The following is a 16,661-nucleotide window of genomic DNA, read 5'->3' on the forward strand; positions in this document are numbered from 1 at the left end:
TGTACATATTAATCATATTGATTTTGATGTCCCAGTCTTATATGTATAATACTTGCTTTGAGTGTGTGTATTGTATTTTTTCCCCTCTTGGCATTTGATCATTTGGGTCACTTTGTATTGAACTTTAGATTTTGTGAGTTAAAAATTACAGAAGCTCTTGAAGATGTGTTTCTTCCAGTTAGATTTAAATTTTTTCTCACAAGCAAATAGAATATGAGAGGACTTTGTTTTGTTTCTGGCTACTTCTGATCTGCCCTTCTCCTAGTTTATCATTGCATTGGGGTCTCTACTGACTGCATGGTGTTTTTACTTTGGTGTCCTCACTTTGGTGAGTCCTGAACTCTAATCTCTGACTCCCAGTATTCTTGGGATTGCTGAAATATTGGTCAACCCTGTAGCCTTCTGACTCCTGGTTTCCAGCTGTCTCACCCAGCAAATGTTTCTTTTAATAGTTGGCAAATACAGATATCTTTGTTCATTTCTCTGTTGTTCCTTCTTTTTCAGGCTCCTGACCCTTCAATTCTTTGGTAGTTCCAAACTCCAACTTTTATCTTCCCATTCCAATGAGATTGCCTCAAGTGCTGGGCTGCAGCTTGGCCTCTATTTCCTCATAGACTGACTCTGAAAGTGCACTGAGGAGAAAAGAAAGCACCTCTATACTTCCTATGTCACCAGACCTTGCCCCTTAGGTTCTGGCTGACTTGGCTGTGCTTTGATGCCTGCAAAGAGTAATTTGGGTGTGGGGGTTATTTTTTAAAAATCTTTTATCTTTCCCCTCTCATCAGTAAGAGCCATGATATGATGTAAGTCTGAAATAAGTCTGAAATAAGTCTCCCAATGCACATTTTTCACATACCAATTTTTAATATCTAAAGAAAGGTGATTCTGTGGATGACATTTTTAAATTCTAAAGGCTCATAGATTCTACGATTTTAACTATTAGTTTACATCTCTTTGAGTATTGTTTATTTCCTTCTACTCTTAATGCTCCTTTCTGTACGTCATTAAAGGGACCTTTTGGTTGCCTTATGTCTCTGATTTATGATCTTGAGATGCACTCTACTTGCATTATTGTTGTTAAATACATAATTTTACCATAGAAACTCTCACTGTAGAAAGTTTATTTCTTTAATCTATATTTCTTCAAGTTGATAGTTTTCACCTTTTCTGCTATGTATCTTTAAGCACTATAAGTTTGCTTTTTACATTTAATAATGTTAACATTTTCTTTATGAATTTTCATCTTTTTAGAAACCTAAATTGATTTTTCTATTGAAAATGACAGTTGTTTAAAATGATAATGGTAACTACTCAAAGGAATATGCCCATCTGGATTACAGTTTTCTAAAAGTATTTGTTACACACCAGAACTGATTGAAGATTATTCTAAGTTTAAAAACATCGTTGCACTTATAAAACTTTTTTAATGAAAATGCTTAAGGACCATCATGCTGGTCCTGTGCCAGAGAACACTCAAAACTTAAACTTTTGTCTATAAAAGTAAACTGTGTGCTTCTTGGTGGTGTTAGTATTGCTGTGGTCGTGTTCTTGTTTTAAAAAAAAAATTATAGAATGCTCATTGCATGACAAGTATTGATGCCAGGGATTTATAGAACGCACTTAAGAGTTCTTGCATTTTGGAAGTGTACATTTTGTTTTCAAAGCACTCTCCTCAGCTTTTCCTTATTATCTCTGATTATAGGCATTCACTTGTAAAATCAAATGTTAGATGCTGTGTGTTCCATACACAGTTAAAAATACTTTTTCTGAAAAGTTAATTATATAATGTATTACTTCATGTCTCACTGCCTCTCTAATGACATCAGTAATAATGTTAGTCCAGAAACAAGTAGAAATTCAGTAGTACTAGGTAATCAGCCTCCCAATCTGTCTAAATTTTCTGGTAGTGGGATTTGAAGGTTCCAATGGGCTACAAAATATTTAATAATAATATTTAACAAATAATAGTTTGATATTAGTGATTCAACTTGAAGATGTAATTATCTTTTAATTTACTAGGAGAATGGATGATGCTTCAAATGGAGAGATGAGAGGAAAATATCAACAAACTCGTGACAATTAATATGTAATTTTCTAATTTGGCTTTAAAATAATGCCTTTGTGTCTACTGCAGTATTAGTGTTTCTGGATATATGAGTTTTCTATTGCTACTGTTAACAAACCACCACAAATTTGGTGGTTTAAACAATACAAATTTATTACCGTATAGTTCTTTAGGTCAGAAGTCTGACACCAAGCTGAAATCTTAAGTGTTTGGTAGAGCTGTATTTCTTTCCAGGGGCTATAGGGAATAATGAGTTTCCTGCTCATTCAGGTTACTGACAGGAATCAATTATTGGAGTTGTAGGACCAGGACTGAGATTCTCGTTTTCTTGCCTATTGTAAACTGAGAGCCTTTCACATCTTATAGTGGCCGCAGTATTCCTTATGTTCTAGCTTTCTCCTTCCATTTTCAGAGCTAACAATTTGTGATTGAGTTCTCATGTTGCATCTGTCTGACCCATTCTTCCTCAGTTATTGGCCATCTTTTACGACGCCTATGATTAGATTTGACTCACCTGTGTACGCCTGTTGGTCTGCCTATTTCAAGGTCTTACCTTAATCTGATCTGCAAAGTCTCTTTTACCACATAAGTATCTACAGCTTCCTGGGACTAGAGTGTGTACATCTTTGATAGGCCATCATTCTGCCTACCATACTGGCTAACCTAGGAATTTATAATGTTTTATATAAAACAAAACAAAACAAAACTACAGTGTGAGAACCTGACTCAGGGGGAACTAAAAACAGGTCCAGCTTCTTTGTTCTTTCCGCTGAACAACTCTTCTTATTTTGACCTCAGGCTAGAGATAACTACTTGTTATCTAATCCAAGGAACCATGTTAATTAGAATTGCTGTTTTAGTTTTTATCCTCCTTGCGTGGGGGAGAAAATCAAATGTTTTGGTTTAACCTTTTTGAGGGCTGTGGGAATAAAAGTAAGCAATAACAATAGTTTACAAGCACTTATTATGTACTAGGTGCAGTGCTAAGCCCTATTACTCCACTTTCTCTTTTGTTCCATTTACAAACTCTGTGAGGTTGGTTATTATTCCATATTACAGATGAGAAAACTAGGCATAGAAGTTGGGTAGCTTGCTCAATGTTTGGCTAGTAGGTGTTATAGTCAGAATTCAAACCCAGATCTTTTTAATGTTTAAGCTTCTTATTTTTACCAGTTTATTGTACTGTCTGCATTTTGTGATAGTATACAGTATTATTGCTATTATCAAGTTCTGGCAAGTATTCACATTGGAAGTTTGCTACTTGAAGTCATTGTCTTATCAAGTTGAGTACATTTTACATCTAATTATATTCTTGTTCATTCATATAGGTGAAAAACCATACAAGTGTCAAATTTGCAATCAGTCTTTTAGAATTAAGAAAACATTAACAAAACACCTGGTTATTCATTCTGATGCCCGACCTTTCAACTGTCAGCACTGTAATGCAACATTTAAGCGGAAAGACAAGCTGAAATACCACATTGACCATGTTCATGAAATAAAATCTCCTGATGATCCTCTCAGTACTTCTGAGGAAAAACTTGTATCCTTGCCAGTTGAGTACTCATCTGATGACAAAATCTTTCAAACAGAAACAAAACAATATATGGACCAGCCCAAAGTTTATCAGTCGGAAGCCAAGACGATGTTACAGAATGTATCTGCTGAAGTATGTGTTCCAGTAACTCTGGTTCCAGTTCAGATGCCTGACACTCCGAGTGACCTAGTGCGTCATACTACCACACTCCCACCATCTTCTCATGAGATTCTGTCACCACAGCCACAGTCAACTGATTATCCACGAGCAGCGGATTTAGCTTTTCTGGAAAAATATACTCTTACTCCTCAACCTGCAAATATAGTTCACCCAGTTCGACCTGAACAAATGCTAGATCCTAGAGAACAATCTTATCTTGGAACATTACTGGGCCTTGATAGCACTACTGGTGTTCAAAATATTTCTACTAATGAGCATCATTCATGAGTAAATCTAAACATTCCACAGATTTTTGGATGGTTATATGCTAATGGTAGAGATGATAGCTTTTAAATTTGTGGGGCTGCTATTTTCTTGTTTTCTCTAGTTTCTCAAGTCCTCAGAACAGTTTCAAATCAAGAAAACTATGTGTCTCTGTTTACTGAACATGAATATTTGGACAAAATTTCTGGCATAATATTTGAAGTGCACATTTTTGTGATTTTTAAAGATTATTTAGTGCTAACTTTTAATGGTTTCTTAAATTTTTTGCAATTATTAGCTGCTGATATTATGGAAGTATTTTTTTTAATCATCAGCGGAAATTTTTATTCTTCTTTAGTCTCATTCCTCTCCTTCTTCTTCCTAGCCCTTCTTACAAACAAGTTTGAGGACCATGTGACCTTTAAGAAGGAATTAAGAGTACACTGATAATTGCAACTGTTTCTTATCCTAACTTAAGATTCATTATTACGTTATACAAATTTTTAAAATTGAAATTAGGAATTTGAATTTACAAGAATGCCTTGGATATTTCTGTGTTGTCTTTCCATTCATATATAATTTTAGGTTATCATTATCCTTTGGACTTTCGATATACTCAAAGCCAGAAAGCTTAACTAATGTAAGATTAGCTGTTAAATGTAGGACTGAAATAATAATCCAGATAATTGGGTTTTGCCTATACTTCAATTGTTATGAATAAGAAAGGCAAACATAAGTCTGGGCATTAAATTATACAAACTGAAAATGTGTTACAAGAAAAATATGAGAGTTTTAACTAGATGTTTTTCAAGGTAAGTTCACCTTTTGTACTTTACTATTTATTTCAGAAATGTTGACAATACAACATAGCATATGTCTTCATCTCACTAAGAAAAGAGCAGTTGTAACTCAATGAAATTTAATTAAACATGCTACTTTTGATTTCATTTACTTGGCTGATAGAAACTCTGGGAAACAGAACCTAGATATTTTGTGTGCAATTGTTAGAAAAGGTGCCAAACAGATTATGAAATTTGTGCCTAATTTAACTTAACATTGTTTAATTAAATGGAACCACTACTTATATACAGATTTACATGCAATCCAGATCTTTAATTTTGCCTTCACAAAAGCCTAATGTCTGTAATTAACCTTTAATTTTTATTTCTGTATGAGACAAAAGTTGAGGACTTGGTGAAAGGAAATAGCAGTTACAGCAAAACCTCAGTGATTAAAATTGAGGAAAAAGTCAAAATTATAAAATACCTTTAAAGACATGCACTTTCCATATTTTCAAGTCAATTTTAACTAAAAACTAAGATAATGTTTCCTAGTAGAGTTGCTTGAAGATTAGACTAGACAGGGTTGATTTATTATTAGCATGTCATTTGTACATAAACTAGTAGAAAATAGCAGTTTTAAAAGTTTTCTATTTCAGTTTTGTTTACACTCCTAATTGCTTTAAGCACTTTTTTGTGTGTGTAAACTGTAAAGTCTAGCCCAGCCCTTGTGAAAAAAAAATCACAAATAAAATAGTGAAGTTTTAATGAATAAAGTTTAATCAATTAGTAATGGCGGAAACTGTCGCTGAAGCACTTAAGAAATAAAGGTACTTTACAGCAACGTTCGCCATACTAGCGGAGGTAAAACAAAAGAAATATTGAAAATTGAGGCAGTTAGCCAAAGTAGCTCATATAAATAATAAAACCAATCTGAGTTTAGCCTCATTTGTCAAGGTTTGGTTGTAATTGTCTTAAGACTAGTGGACATACTTACTATGTTCTCCTTTTTAAAGTATTCTTATTTCTTTGTGTGGAAATGTTGTATCTGGGGTACTTACATGATTGAGGTTGACTATATGAGGTACTGTTAGTCTGTTAGTCTTTCAAATTGACTTTTAAAAATACATATCTTTATGATTTTCATCATAAAAACTGGCAATATTATAACTAAAAATCTTACTATAATGAAAGAAATCATACATAAAAATGTAGCCTGCCTTACATATAAGCTAATGTAGAAAAGTTTAGACTTATAAAAAGGCAGATAGTATATATATATTTATATACATGTATGTATATGGTATATTATACATTTGGTGGCAGAAAAAGAAGATACTGCATTTTCACATTGAAAAGAATACTTTGATTTTTGAAGGTATTTACTTTAGGGTTCTTTTAATAATAATGTCCATCCTAATGCTTTAAATATATGATTTAATTGTAGGAATTGGTTTACACAGAACTTTTTTGGAATACATCTCTTAGTAAAGTGAAATATAATAATATAATTGTATTTAGTTACTATTGTAGATAACTTAAACTTGAGTAGTGATTTACTGTTTTATAAAATGCTTTCATATACGTTATCTCATTTGAACCTCATAACCAGCCCTGAAATAGTAAAAACAAGCTATATTCCCACTTTATAAAGAATTTGAGGTTAAGATAAAAGGACTCATTTAAGCTCACATGGTCAGTAGGTGGCAGAGCTACTAGTAGGGAAAGAAGAAAGCTAGCATTAATGAATGCTTACTATGTGCCAGGTACTACATCCTGTCATTTAATCTTAACCTAGTCTGGGAGATGCGTAATATAATTCTGGTGAAGTAATAGTTTCAGTGGATGATTGAAAACAACAACAACAAAAACAAAATGAAAATAATCTGCTGCCTCTAATTTCCAAAAATGTAAGAAATTTTACAATTGTGAAAACCTCATGGATTTGGGCAAACTGAATGTATATAGGCTTTTGACAAAAGTTGGCACAAAAAGTATAAAAGGAGGCCTATTCTTTTCAGTTGACCTTTTGTAATATTTGATTTAGAGTATTTTGGACAAATGCTCTATAACTCTAATCCATTTATTTTGTAACTGTACTTAAAATTTTGAATCTTGCAACTAAGTTTAGCCTTATTCAGAATTTTTTTATTTTGTGAGCATAATTTATTGTTTTAAATTAATTTTTTAGCAGATAGCAGTTAGCACTTAATCTGTAAATTGAATAATTTATCAAGTGCAGGAATGTGTTAATCTAATGGGTTTTGACTTAAATGCACCAAAGATTTTTAGTAGGTATTAAATAGTTTAAAAGACTTTAAATTCTTTCTTGCTTGAATAACTATTTGTCCAAAGAAGCACAGTTGAAGTCCTAGAATAATGGATTTTAAAAAAAAAAAAAGTTGTTAGTTTGAATACTGAGATTGATTATTGTGTTTATATGTATAAAAATAGGAGCAAAAGAAAATACTCTGGGAATAGTCATACTGACAAACCAATTATAAGTGAGAATACTGTTTTCCTTAGTTTAATTAATACAATGTTATGTTTTTTAGAGAACACTACTAAATGCTAAATAAGCCTATTTTTTACACTACACTATCAAAATAATTTTTGCCTTCGAATTTTTTTAAGTCAAGTTGAGGTTATTTTTGTAAGAAACCCAACCTATTTTTTTTGCAGCCTAAAATCCCATTTAAGGTTAGGGGTTGGTCCTTATGCCAGCAAGATTTAACCAACTGTAAAGATAGTAGTCTTTGCATACATTTAAGTAATTAAGGCATTTATTGCTGGGAGAATAGGAGTAGCAAAAATATGGTTTTAAATTGGTGCTTTATTAGGTGACTTCATTTTAGGCGATGGCAGGTCATGAAATAGGTACACTAATAATTTTCTATCAACCTTAAAAAGTGTCAAAGCATCTTTGTAGGGTGACTCTAAACTGCTAATTAAGGGTTAATAAGTAATTATCATTGGTTGCTTTTCAATATAATTGCAAACAAATTAAAAACACAGTTAAACTAATATGTTTATAAGCTTGAGTTTTCTTCCTACCATATCACTCTCATATATCAGTGATGAAATGTCAGATTTTGAGCAGTAGCTCTTTGACAGTGTCCTTTTATACCCAGTCTTTTCTGCATTGAATGCTTTGTGCCTTTTCGATGTGTTGTAGTTGCTTAGAGTTGATTCTGCTGGCTAGATTGTACTGATTAATAGATTTTTATTTTTATTTTTTTTTTGGTTATGGGTGTTATGATTGTGTTGCCTGCTGGTTGGGCAACTTTTTTTTTTTTAGGTTGCTTTATGTTTATATAGGCAAATTGGCACTAAGTGTTAGTGTGAATATTTGTTTTTATGATTTATATATCATTTTAAAAATCTCTGTTGTGGCCTTTATAGTTACTGTGAAGCCACTCTTGGGCCTGTCTCTATATTCTTATTAGAGGAATCTGACAAGTAAAATAAAATGAGTAGTGTGTCTGCATCTGTGTCTCTGTTTCTCTGTCTTTTAAATAACCAGTAACCATAACTACACAGCTCTGCCCTGAATGACCTTATTTCAGTTTGCCTAAAACTGAACAAGAGGTGATGGTTTGAGATGAGTTTCTCATTAGGAGCAGCAACATCCCAACCAATATATAATGAGTTGATCAACTCAGGAAAAATTAGGACTTTAAAGAAGGTTGTATTTGAATATTCTAAGATTCAGTGCCAAATTTAAAATGCCTAGAAATGTATTCTACAAGTAGCATTTCTAAAACTTTAAGTAGTGTTATAGTAAATGCTACTTGCTGTTAGAGTGAATAATGGATAATGTGAGAATAATTTTCTAAACGACTTCTAGAAACGAGACAGTTCTTCCTTATATCCTACCCTTTTCCACATTTCTCTAATGTGGGGTTTTTTGTTTGTTTGTTTGTTTTGAGGGTAGAGGGAATCCCCTCCTTATTTCCTCTAAAATTGTTTTTACTTAAGATACCTTTTCCCTATAATCTTAGCATGCTTTCTGCTCTTTCTCTTTGGAAGTAGCATTAATAAGATAGATGTAATAGGATTAAGATGTGTGGAAGATGAGAAAAAGAAGGTTTTTGTAGAGAGAGTGCTTATGTTTTGTTTACTCATGTTTCAACTTGCTGTGTATGATCATAAATCTATGATCTTGAGAAAAATCCTAAAACAATTTAAATTTAGCCTATGCAGCCAATTACATAAAGAGAAATTAAGGATTATATTCAGAGGAGAAATTAAGGATTATATGTAGAGCATAGAGGTTATACAAAGAATATAACCTTGTTTAGTCAAATTCTTAGGTAAAGAAAAGTAATCAATGCTTGCATTGCTGTTGGAGATTCTAAAAGATGTATTGAATGAAGAGGATGTACACATCTCATTGTTACTGCGTATTTTTTTGCTTGGTATTCCTGCTTGCATTAAAGCTGGACAATGTACTGTGATGTAATTACAAAATTTTTATTCCTTCTAACGATTGAACTCTTCTTATCCCTATTGATAAAACTGTATTACAATTGATGAGTGTGGCTGCCAGAAAATAATACAAAACTGGGCATTTAGCTGTTCCACATTGTGTAGTAAATGTTTTGATTATGGGGATTTACAGTGTATATTAAAGTAGAAATGCTTTTGAACTTGTTTTCAGTCTCAAATAATAATTTTTGTTTTTAATTAAGGATACTTTAAAAGCAATGACAGAAAAATCTAAAATATCAAAATTAATTATTGTGAACTGTGTGTAAAATATCTTGTGAGTTTTATACATACTTTGGTTGTCTGATGTTTCCTAAGTATAAATGTCTTTATAGAAAATTTCAGTTCTCTGTGAAGAGTAGGAAGTGTACTGTATATTGAACTAGTTCTTTGTGTTACTTTGATATTTAAAATAAATATAAAGTTCTTTGGTCCTAATACAGCATATCTAGGTTTTATTGAACCACATTTTCACAGGATGGGACTGCAGTACTCTGAAACCAAGTAACTTGCAGCACATTTTAAAACATTTTCTCATAAGCTATATATTTTGAAATTTTTATATATTAAATGTATAAACCATTAAACTAATTTTAAGTGTAATATAAATTCAAATATTAGTGATGACTTTTATGCTTGAAGTAGTCATATTATGCTGTTTTTTAGAGAGAAGTCTGAAGTGTAGTAAAATTCATTAGTGAAATGAGTTATTCTGTATAATATTGAGAGGGGCCACTCTTACCTCTAATCCCCCTCACTCCCAGAAACATACATTCTGGCTATGGGAGAAATGGTTGTTGGTTGAAAGCATAAACTGTAGGCTATAGGATGGTACCCCCAAACTTGCAAGTCGTTATCCCTATCTGGCACCATAAGTGAGCCTCCAATAGACTTTCTCTATTTTATCTCAGCAGCTGCTTCTGAGTGTTAGAAGACCAGTAAATTCTATAGGCATGAGCACATTTCTGCAAAATGAGTCTTCTGATTATAGCCAATGTCGTGTGTGATACTTAGTTTACTATTGCTGTCTAATACATTATACCGAACTTAGTGGCTTAAAACAACAAACTTTTATTACCTCCAAGTTTCTGTGGGTAAGGAATCTAGGCCGGATTTAGCTGGGTGGTTTTAGCTCAGGGTCTTTCATGAGATTGAAATCAAGCTGTTAAGTCAGTTGCCATCTCTAGAGGCTTCACTGGGGATGGCTTTACTTCCAAGCTCACTCGTGGTCTTTGGCCTTAGTTCATCACATGGCCTCTCCACAGGGCTGCCTAGTGATATGGTAACTGCCTGCCCCGCCTTCCCCCCACCCCTCCACACACACACCACTTTCCTGAAAGCAATCCAAAAAAGAGAGCGTACCCAGGATTTAAGTTGTTGTCTTTTTATAACCTAATCTTGGAAGTGATATAGTATCACTTCTGTATTCTGTTGTCACTAATTCTAGTCCACATGCAAGGGACACAAATTAAACTCCCTCTCTTGAAGAGAGGATAGCAACAAATTTTTGGACATAATGTGAAAACCATCACATATTCATTGGTTTATAGATAAAGCTTTCTGTAAATATATATATAATGGGGACAGGTACAGTAATCTATACTCAGAAAAATACATTTATCCCAGAGAGGAAGAATATTGCATCTTCCATAATAGAAAGCGTTCAATGTAACCACATGCCACAGGTAGTTAGCTGGTCCCACTGGAGAATGGAATTAGACTGGATGTTCAGCATCAGCCTCTTTCAGTAGGTTAAGCACTCCACGGGGGCTTATCACATCAGCTTTGGCAAGGGAAACCACCTTGAGCCCATTCTTATCCTCCACCACTGCTGCCATAGCCACTTTCTAAATGGGTTCAATGCGCAAGCAAATGGATCTCTGGGGGAAGAAGCTGACCTCCACAGGATAGATTGTCCTTTTTACCTGATTTTTGAGCTCCTTCTCAGCCATGGATATGCTCTGATGGGCATTTACATGGAACACAAATTTAACTTCCTATACCTATTTTGAGAAGCCCTTTTATATACCGCTCCTCCCCAGACCAAGCTGTCACCAATTTTCCATTTTGTTTTCTCCAAAGGTTTGACCAGCTGGCCAACCTGTCAGCCATTGTCCATGAATCAGCACAGAGCTTTACCTTAGGCCATGTTCTCTTCCTTATGAAGTGGACTACCAAACATACCATCCAGAATTCTCACTGAGAGTATTCCCATCCACCCCTAAGGAGAAGCTGTAGTGTAAGTCTGTTTATGTCTGACCTACTATACAGCTTCATTCATAAATCAGGCCTTTTTCTTGTGAAATTATCATTAAGAGATACCCAGTTTTGCCTGTGTAGTTTGAGAGAGAGGGAAGTGGCAAAGTAGTAGAAGTAGTAAAAGATACTTACTAAAATCTGAATCACCTGTTTGTATCACTTACTTGTGTATTTGGGGCCTGCTTAGCCCTGGGCTTGTAGATTCTGCTTTTGTTTGATAGTGCAATGTTGCTCTTCACATCAAATTTTATGGTCCTTGAGATTAGATCCCAGGTCAGCAAATATTTCGTAAAGGGCCAGACACTAAATATTTTAGGCTATACAAGCTATATGTTTTCTATCACAGCTATTCTGCCATTGCAGTGTGAAGGCATAGACAATATGTAAATAAATGCATGTGGCCTTGCTCCAGTAAAACTTTATTTACCAAAAAAAAAAAAAAAAAAAAAAAAAAAAGCCAATGGGTCAGATTCAGCCCTTAGGCCATAGTTTGCTGATCCCTGGATTAGGTAATAGTTGATAATAAACAGTTTGTATCACAGTCAGTTATAGTCCTTTGATGAGGCATTCAGTCTCTACCATACCTAATAGCATAATTAGGATCTGCTTTTCAAATGATAGATGATTTTCTGCAGAGGAAGGCATAGTCTTATTCTCCAAACCTGGAATTTTGTACTGTGATACTTCTCTGGAAACTTGCCAGAGCTTCTATTCCACATCTTGGATTGTCATGGAATGAGTGTTTTGGGCCATTGCAGCCCAGACCTACTGCAGAGATCTTACTTGTTCCAGGCCTAACTCAAAAATGTCAGTCTTAGAGTTTACTAGGTAAATGGTTTGGTGAGATGTGTCTTAATAATGCATGCATTGCCTCCAAAATCTAAAGAGGCTTTACAAATGATACAAAGTACAAGTTGCCTCTTATTTTAGAAGAGATAGCCTGACATGTCTCAGACCATTGGATCCCTAAAAACTTTACAGATGTGATAGGACCCTGAACTTTGTCCCATCTGGTTTACATTTGTTTTATTATTGGCATCCAGAGTGCTTGCTCCTGTTGAGAGATGCAACTTACCATGGGCTCTGAGCAGGCCTACACATTCTTGCTGGCTATGCTAAGAATGTGAAGCCCTTATTAATTTCTACATAGGCCATTTCTCAGGATTGTGTTTGTAGAAATCTTGAAGGACGATAGGATGTCTCCCTGCCCAGGCATAGTACTATAAAAACAGTCAAATCTCCAATTCGCTCTTCCTTTCCTGTAATACAACCCAGTGTGTGTGCAGGCATCCATCAAGGGCCCTTTGTATGGTCCCATGAGACTTAGGAAGCAGGAGGAATCGATGTGAATGAACATGCTGACACTCTAGCTACTGTTTTTTCTGTGAATAATAAAGTCTTGTCTCTAACCCAAAACTGTCATATTTTCTGCTGGCCTTTATGAAACTGGCACGCTAACTCTTTAGCTTGCAAGAGGGATAAAATCTCAGACTCACACAATTCTTGACAAGTAATTCTTGCTCACCAGGTTTAATTAGCAAATGGCATCAGTATAATGGACCAGTGTGATACTAAGATCCAGGTCCCTCTGAACAATATTACAGTATAGGTAGGAAATTTGACGAGCCCTGAGGCAGGACAGTAATGCTACAGCATTGTACCACTACTTAAGTACAAAGTGCTTCGGTTTTTCAATACTGGATGAATGGGGAAAAACAAGAAAAATGCATTTTGCTTGATTCATAGCTGCAAACCAGCTGACAAAGGTATGTTGATTTGTGTATAAAAATAACACATCTGAAACTGTAGTGTAATAATTGGCATCATCACCTAATTGCTATAATCTACTATCATTTTCCAGAATCTATCTGGCTTTTGCACTGGCCAAATAAGTGGAGAAAGTGGGTATATGGACAAAATCACTATCCCAACATCTCTCAGGTATTCAGAATAATCTCTGAATTGGCGTGGTGGGAAAATGGTGATTTTCAGGGGCTTCCACTTGGCCCTTTCTCCAATAATTGCCCTTGTTCCTTGGATCTAGGAACCAGTGTGAGAATGTGGTCAGTAAGTGTTCCTATTTTATATTCTGGAAATGGGTGGATCCAAAGGACACTTGGTAAGACAGATTGTGACTTAGATGCCATCTGTCACCGGTTCTTGAGAAGCTCTCACTATGTCTGGTGGTCCACAGTGACATTTTAGGATTCTGGAGTATAGCAGAAAGGCAGAGCTATTATCTCATTATCTAATAACCCTTAGGAAGTCAAGTTCCTGCCCCCAATCCATATTCATGTGGGTAAATGACTGCAGTTCCCTCTGGGGAATTGTTGAGAGAAGATTTATGGTATTCGTGTTGCAGGGTTCTTTCTAGTCAAGGAGCTTTGGGTGTATGAACTGTCTTAAGTTTGGAAAGTGGGTAAAAGGCGTAACTGCCACAACATTGGCTTCAGTTAGGTTTTTTGCTTTGCATATGTGGTGTTTCTCTGCCTATATATGTTAGGCAGCACCATAGTATATAGCTCATCTTATTTATAGGGCCCTTGAGAAACTGGCCATTGCCACAGATCCCTGCCTGTAATTACAATTCTGCCATTAGCATATTGTGGTAAGAACTGTACCACCTTGTCTATTAAGTGCCAATCAACTTTGACCACTTGTGGATCATATAATTCACATGGAGATCAGAGAACCTATTTTCATTATTGACCCTCTATCATCATTTCTGGCCTATAAAAAATAGTCACCCAGGTCTTTTCATGGATGCTGGAGTCCTTTTTATTAGTTAATGCATTTATCAACACCTTGGTAAAAGGAGAATGGGTGGAGGGTGTGCATGTTTAGATGTGACTTGGCCAAGCAGGTTGCACATGTAGATTTTCTCCAACATTCCTATCTTCCTGAGCTTTTGGACTCCTTCGTCTACAGAATGCCAGGTAGTTTGAGCATTTTGACCTAACTGCCTGTTTTGTTTTTGTTTTTATAAAGACCATGTCTCACTTTGTTGCTGGTTTTTAACTCCTGGGCTCAAGCGATCTTCCTGTCTCAGCCTCCCAAAGTGCTGGAATTACAGGCATGAGCTACCGTGCCTGGCCTTGACCTACCTGACTGTAAACCACTACTGAGTTCAGTTTTCAATTAGTGAACCTATTAAACTATTAAAGCCATTCCCAGGTACTTCGGACATTGTATTAATTAAATGGGTAAAGTGCAACCATGACAATAAATTTGGCCTTATTGTTCCTTATGATTTGTCCTCTTGGTCTAACACCATTACATTCCACCTTAGACTGTCAAAATCTTTTAACTCTTTGCTGTATAGGCTGTTTCCTCCCTCCCACAGCATATCTTGCACTCTCCTCCATCCAAGTTTTATTTTTTGGAGCCTAACTAAGCTAATGGAGAGGTCGTGGGGGGTGGATGCTGAGGAGAACTGGAAATGACTTGTGAGGCTCTGCTCCAGGGTTTTGTTTTGTTGTTGTTTTTTTTAAGCCTCTATGAAAGAATTTTTTTTTTTTTTTTTTTTGACAGCGTCTTGCTCTCTTGCCCAAGCCGGAGTTCAGTGCCATGATCTCCGCTCACTGCAACCTTGCCCCCACCCCCCACCCCAGGTTCAAGCGATTCTCCTGCCTCAGCCTCCGGAGTAGGTGGGATTACAGGCATGCTCCACCACGCCTGGCTGATTTTTTTATTTTTAGTGGAGACGGCATTTCGCCATGTTCGCCAGGCTGGTCTCAAACCCCTGACCTCAAGAATCCGCCTGCCTCAGCCTCCCAAAGTGCTGGGTTACAGGCTTGAGCCACCGTGCCCAGTGGAAAAATTTCGTTTAAATATTGTTAAGGTCCAACTTCAGGTGAAATTGGACACCATTGAATATAATTTCATGTCTCATCTTCCTTATTTTGATTTCCCATTGACTTCTCTTTTTACATGTTTTGTGTAACCATACATACATCCAGACATTATTTTTATTTTTTAAGTTTTCTACTGCCTTTAGAGGCAATATAGTGTAGTGGGTAAGAGCAAGACTAGGGCCAAACTGCTGGGATTACAGGCATGTGTACCTATCTGGGTTATGCCACTTCCTACTTAGCTGTATGACCTGTATTCCTCATCTGTAAGATACAAATAATGGTACCTACGCCCTAAGAGATACCTCGTAGGTTTAAGGCAAAGGTTGAGATAAATAGGTAAAGGATTTTTAAAAATCCCTAGCCTAGGGTCGGGCGCCGCTCAGGCCTGTAATCCCAGCACTTTGGGAGGCCGAGGCGGAGGCAGGCGGATCACTTGAGGCCAGGAGTTCCAGACCAGCCTGGCGAACATGGCGAACTCCCCTCTCTACCAAAAATACAAAAATTAGCCAGTCGTGGTGAGGCGCGCCTCTAATTCCAGCTACTTGGGAGGCTGAGGCAGGAGAATCGCTTGAACCCGGGAGGCGGAGGTTGCAGTGAACCAAGATCACGTCACTGCACTCCAGCCTGGGAGACAGAGCGAGACTCCATCTCAAAATAAATAAATAATTTAAAAAATCCCTAATATGTAAGATATAATTATTATTAGATCCCTACAATTGAAATAAAAACTAATAAGATATTTGTGAAGGGCATTGCCAGTCAAAACAATCATTTATGAATTACTGGTAATCTCAGGTTTCATTTGTTTACCTGGTTTTGCTCCCAGCGTCCCGAGGTAATTAACAGCATGTAAATGTACTGAGTCCCTGCTATGTTGTCACTAAAATAAGCATGTTCATACAAACTAATTATCTTTACATCTCTACCATTCAGCCCTGGAAACCGCGACAGTAAAGTTAATATAATTCTGGGCGGGGTATGCATATGAGAGGAGTGGCATAAACCAATTTTTGCCTACGTAACAGTTTTATCTATGATTGTTCCTGGAAACCGCAATGATTACTACATGTATTGTGGAAATGCTGTGACTCCCTTCCCTTCAGCACAACCAAAAATATAAAGACGAATTTCAATTCTAAGCCCCGGGTTTTAGACGGTGGCCAGGATTCCGCTACCGTTCTCACCTCCTCTGCAGATAGCGATTGGCGGCCGGATGCAATCATTCAAATGAAGCGCCGCCGTCTCATTGGCCAGGG

General features: G+C 36.0%; 1 protein-coding gene across 2 annotated transcripts in view; it reads left to right on the forward strand.

Annotated features, from left to right (window-relative positions):
* ZBTB41 (zinc finger and BTB domain containing 41) overlaps positions 1–9,730 on the forward strand; it is a 50,093-nt gene extending 40,363 nt beyond the window's left edge. For both annotated transcript variants that reach the window (XM_003823079.5, XM_034943092.3), the window contains exon 11: positions 3,394–9,730. In XM_003823079.5, coding sequence (XP_003823127.1) covers positions 3,394–4,049 — 656 coding nt within the window. In that variant the 3' untranslated portion in view covers positions 4,050–9,730. The remainder of the gene's footprint in view (positions 1–3,393) is intronic.
* Positions 9,731–16,661: the final 6,931 nt, after the last annotated feature.

This window comes from Pan paniscus, chromosome 1 (genome assembly GCF_029289425.2).
Source record: "Pan paniscus chromosome 1, NHGRI_mPanPan1-v2.0_pri, whole genome shotgun sequence".
In the NCBI taxonomy this organism is placed as follows: domain Eukaryota; kingdom Metazoa; phylum Chordata; class Mammalia; order Primates; family Hominidae; genus Pan; species Pan paniscus.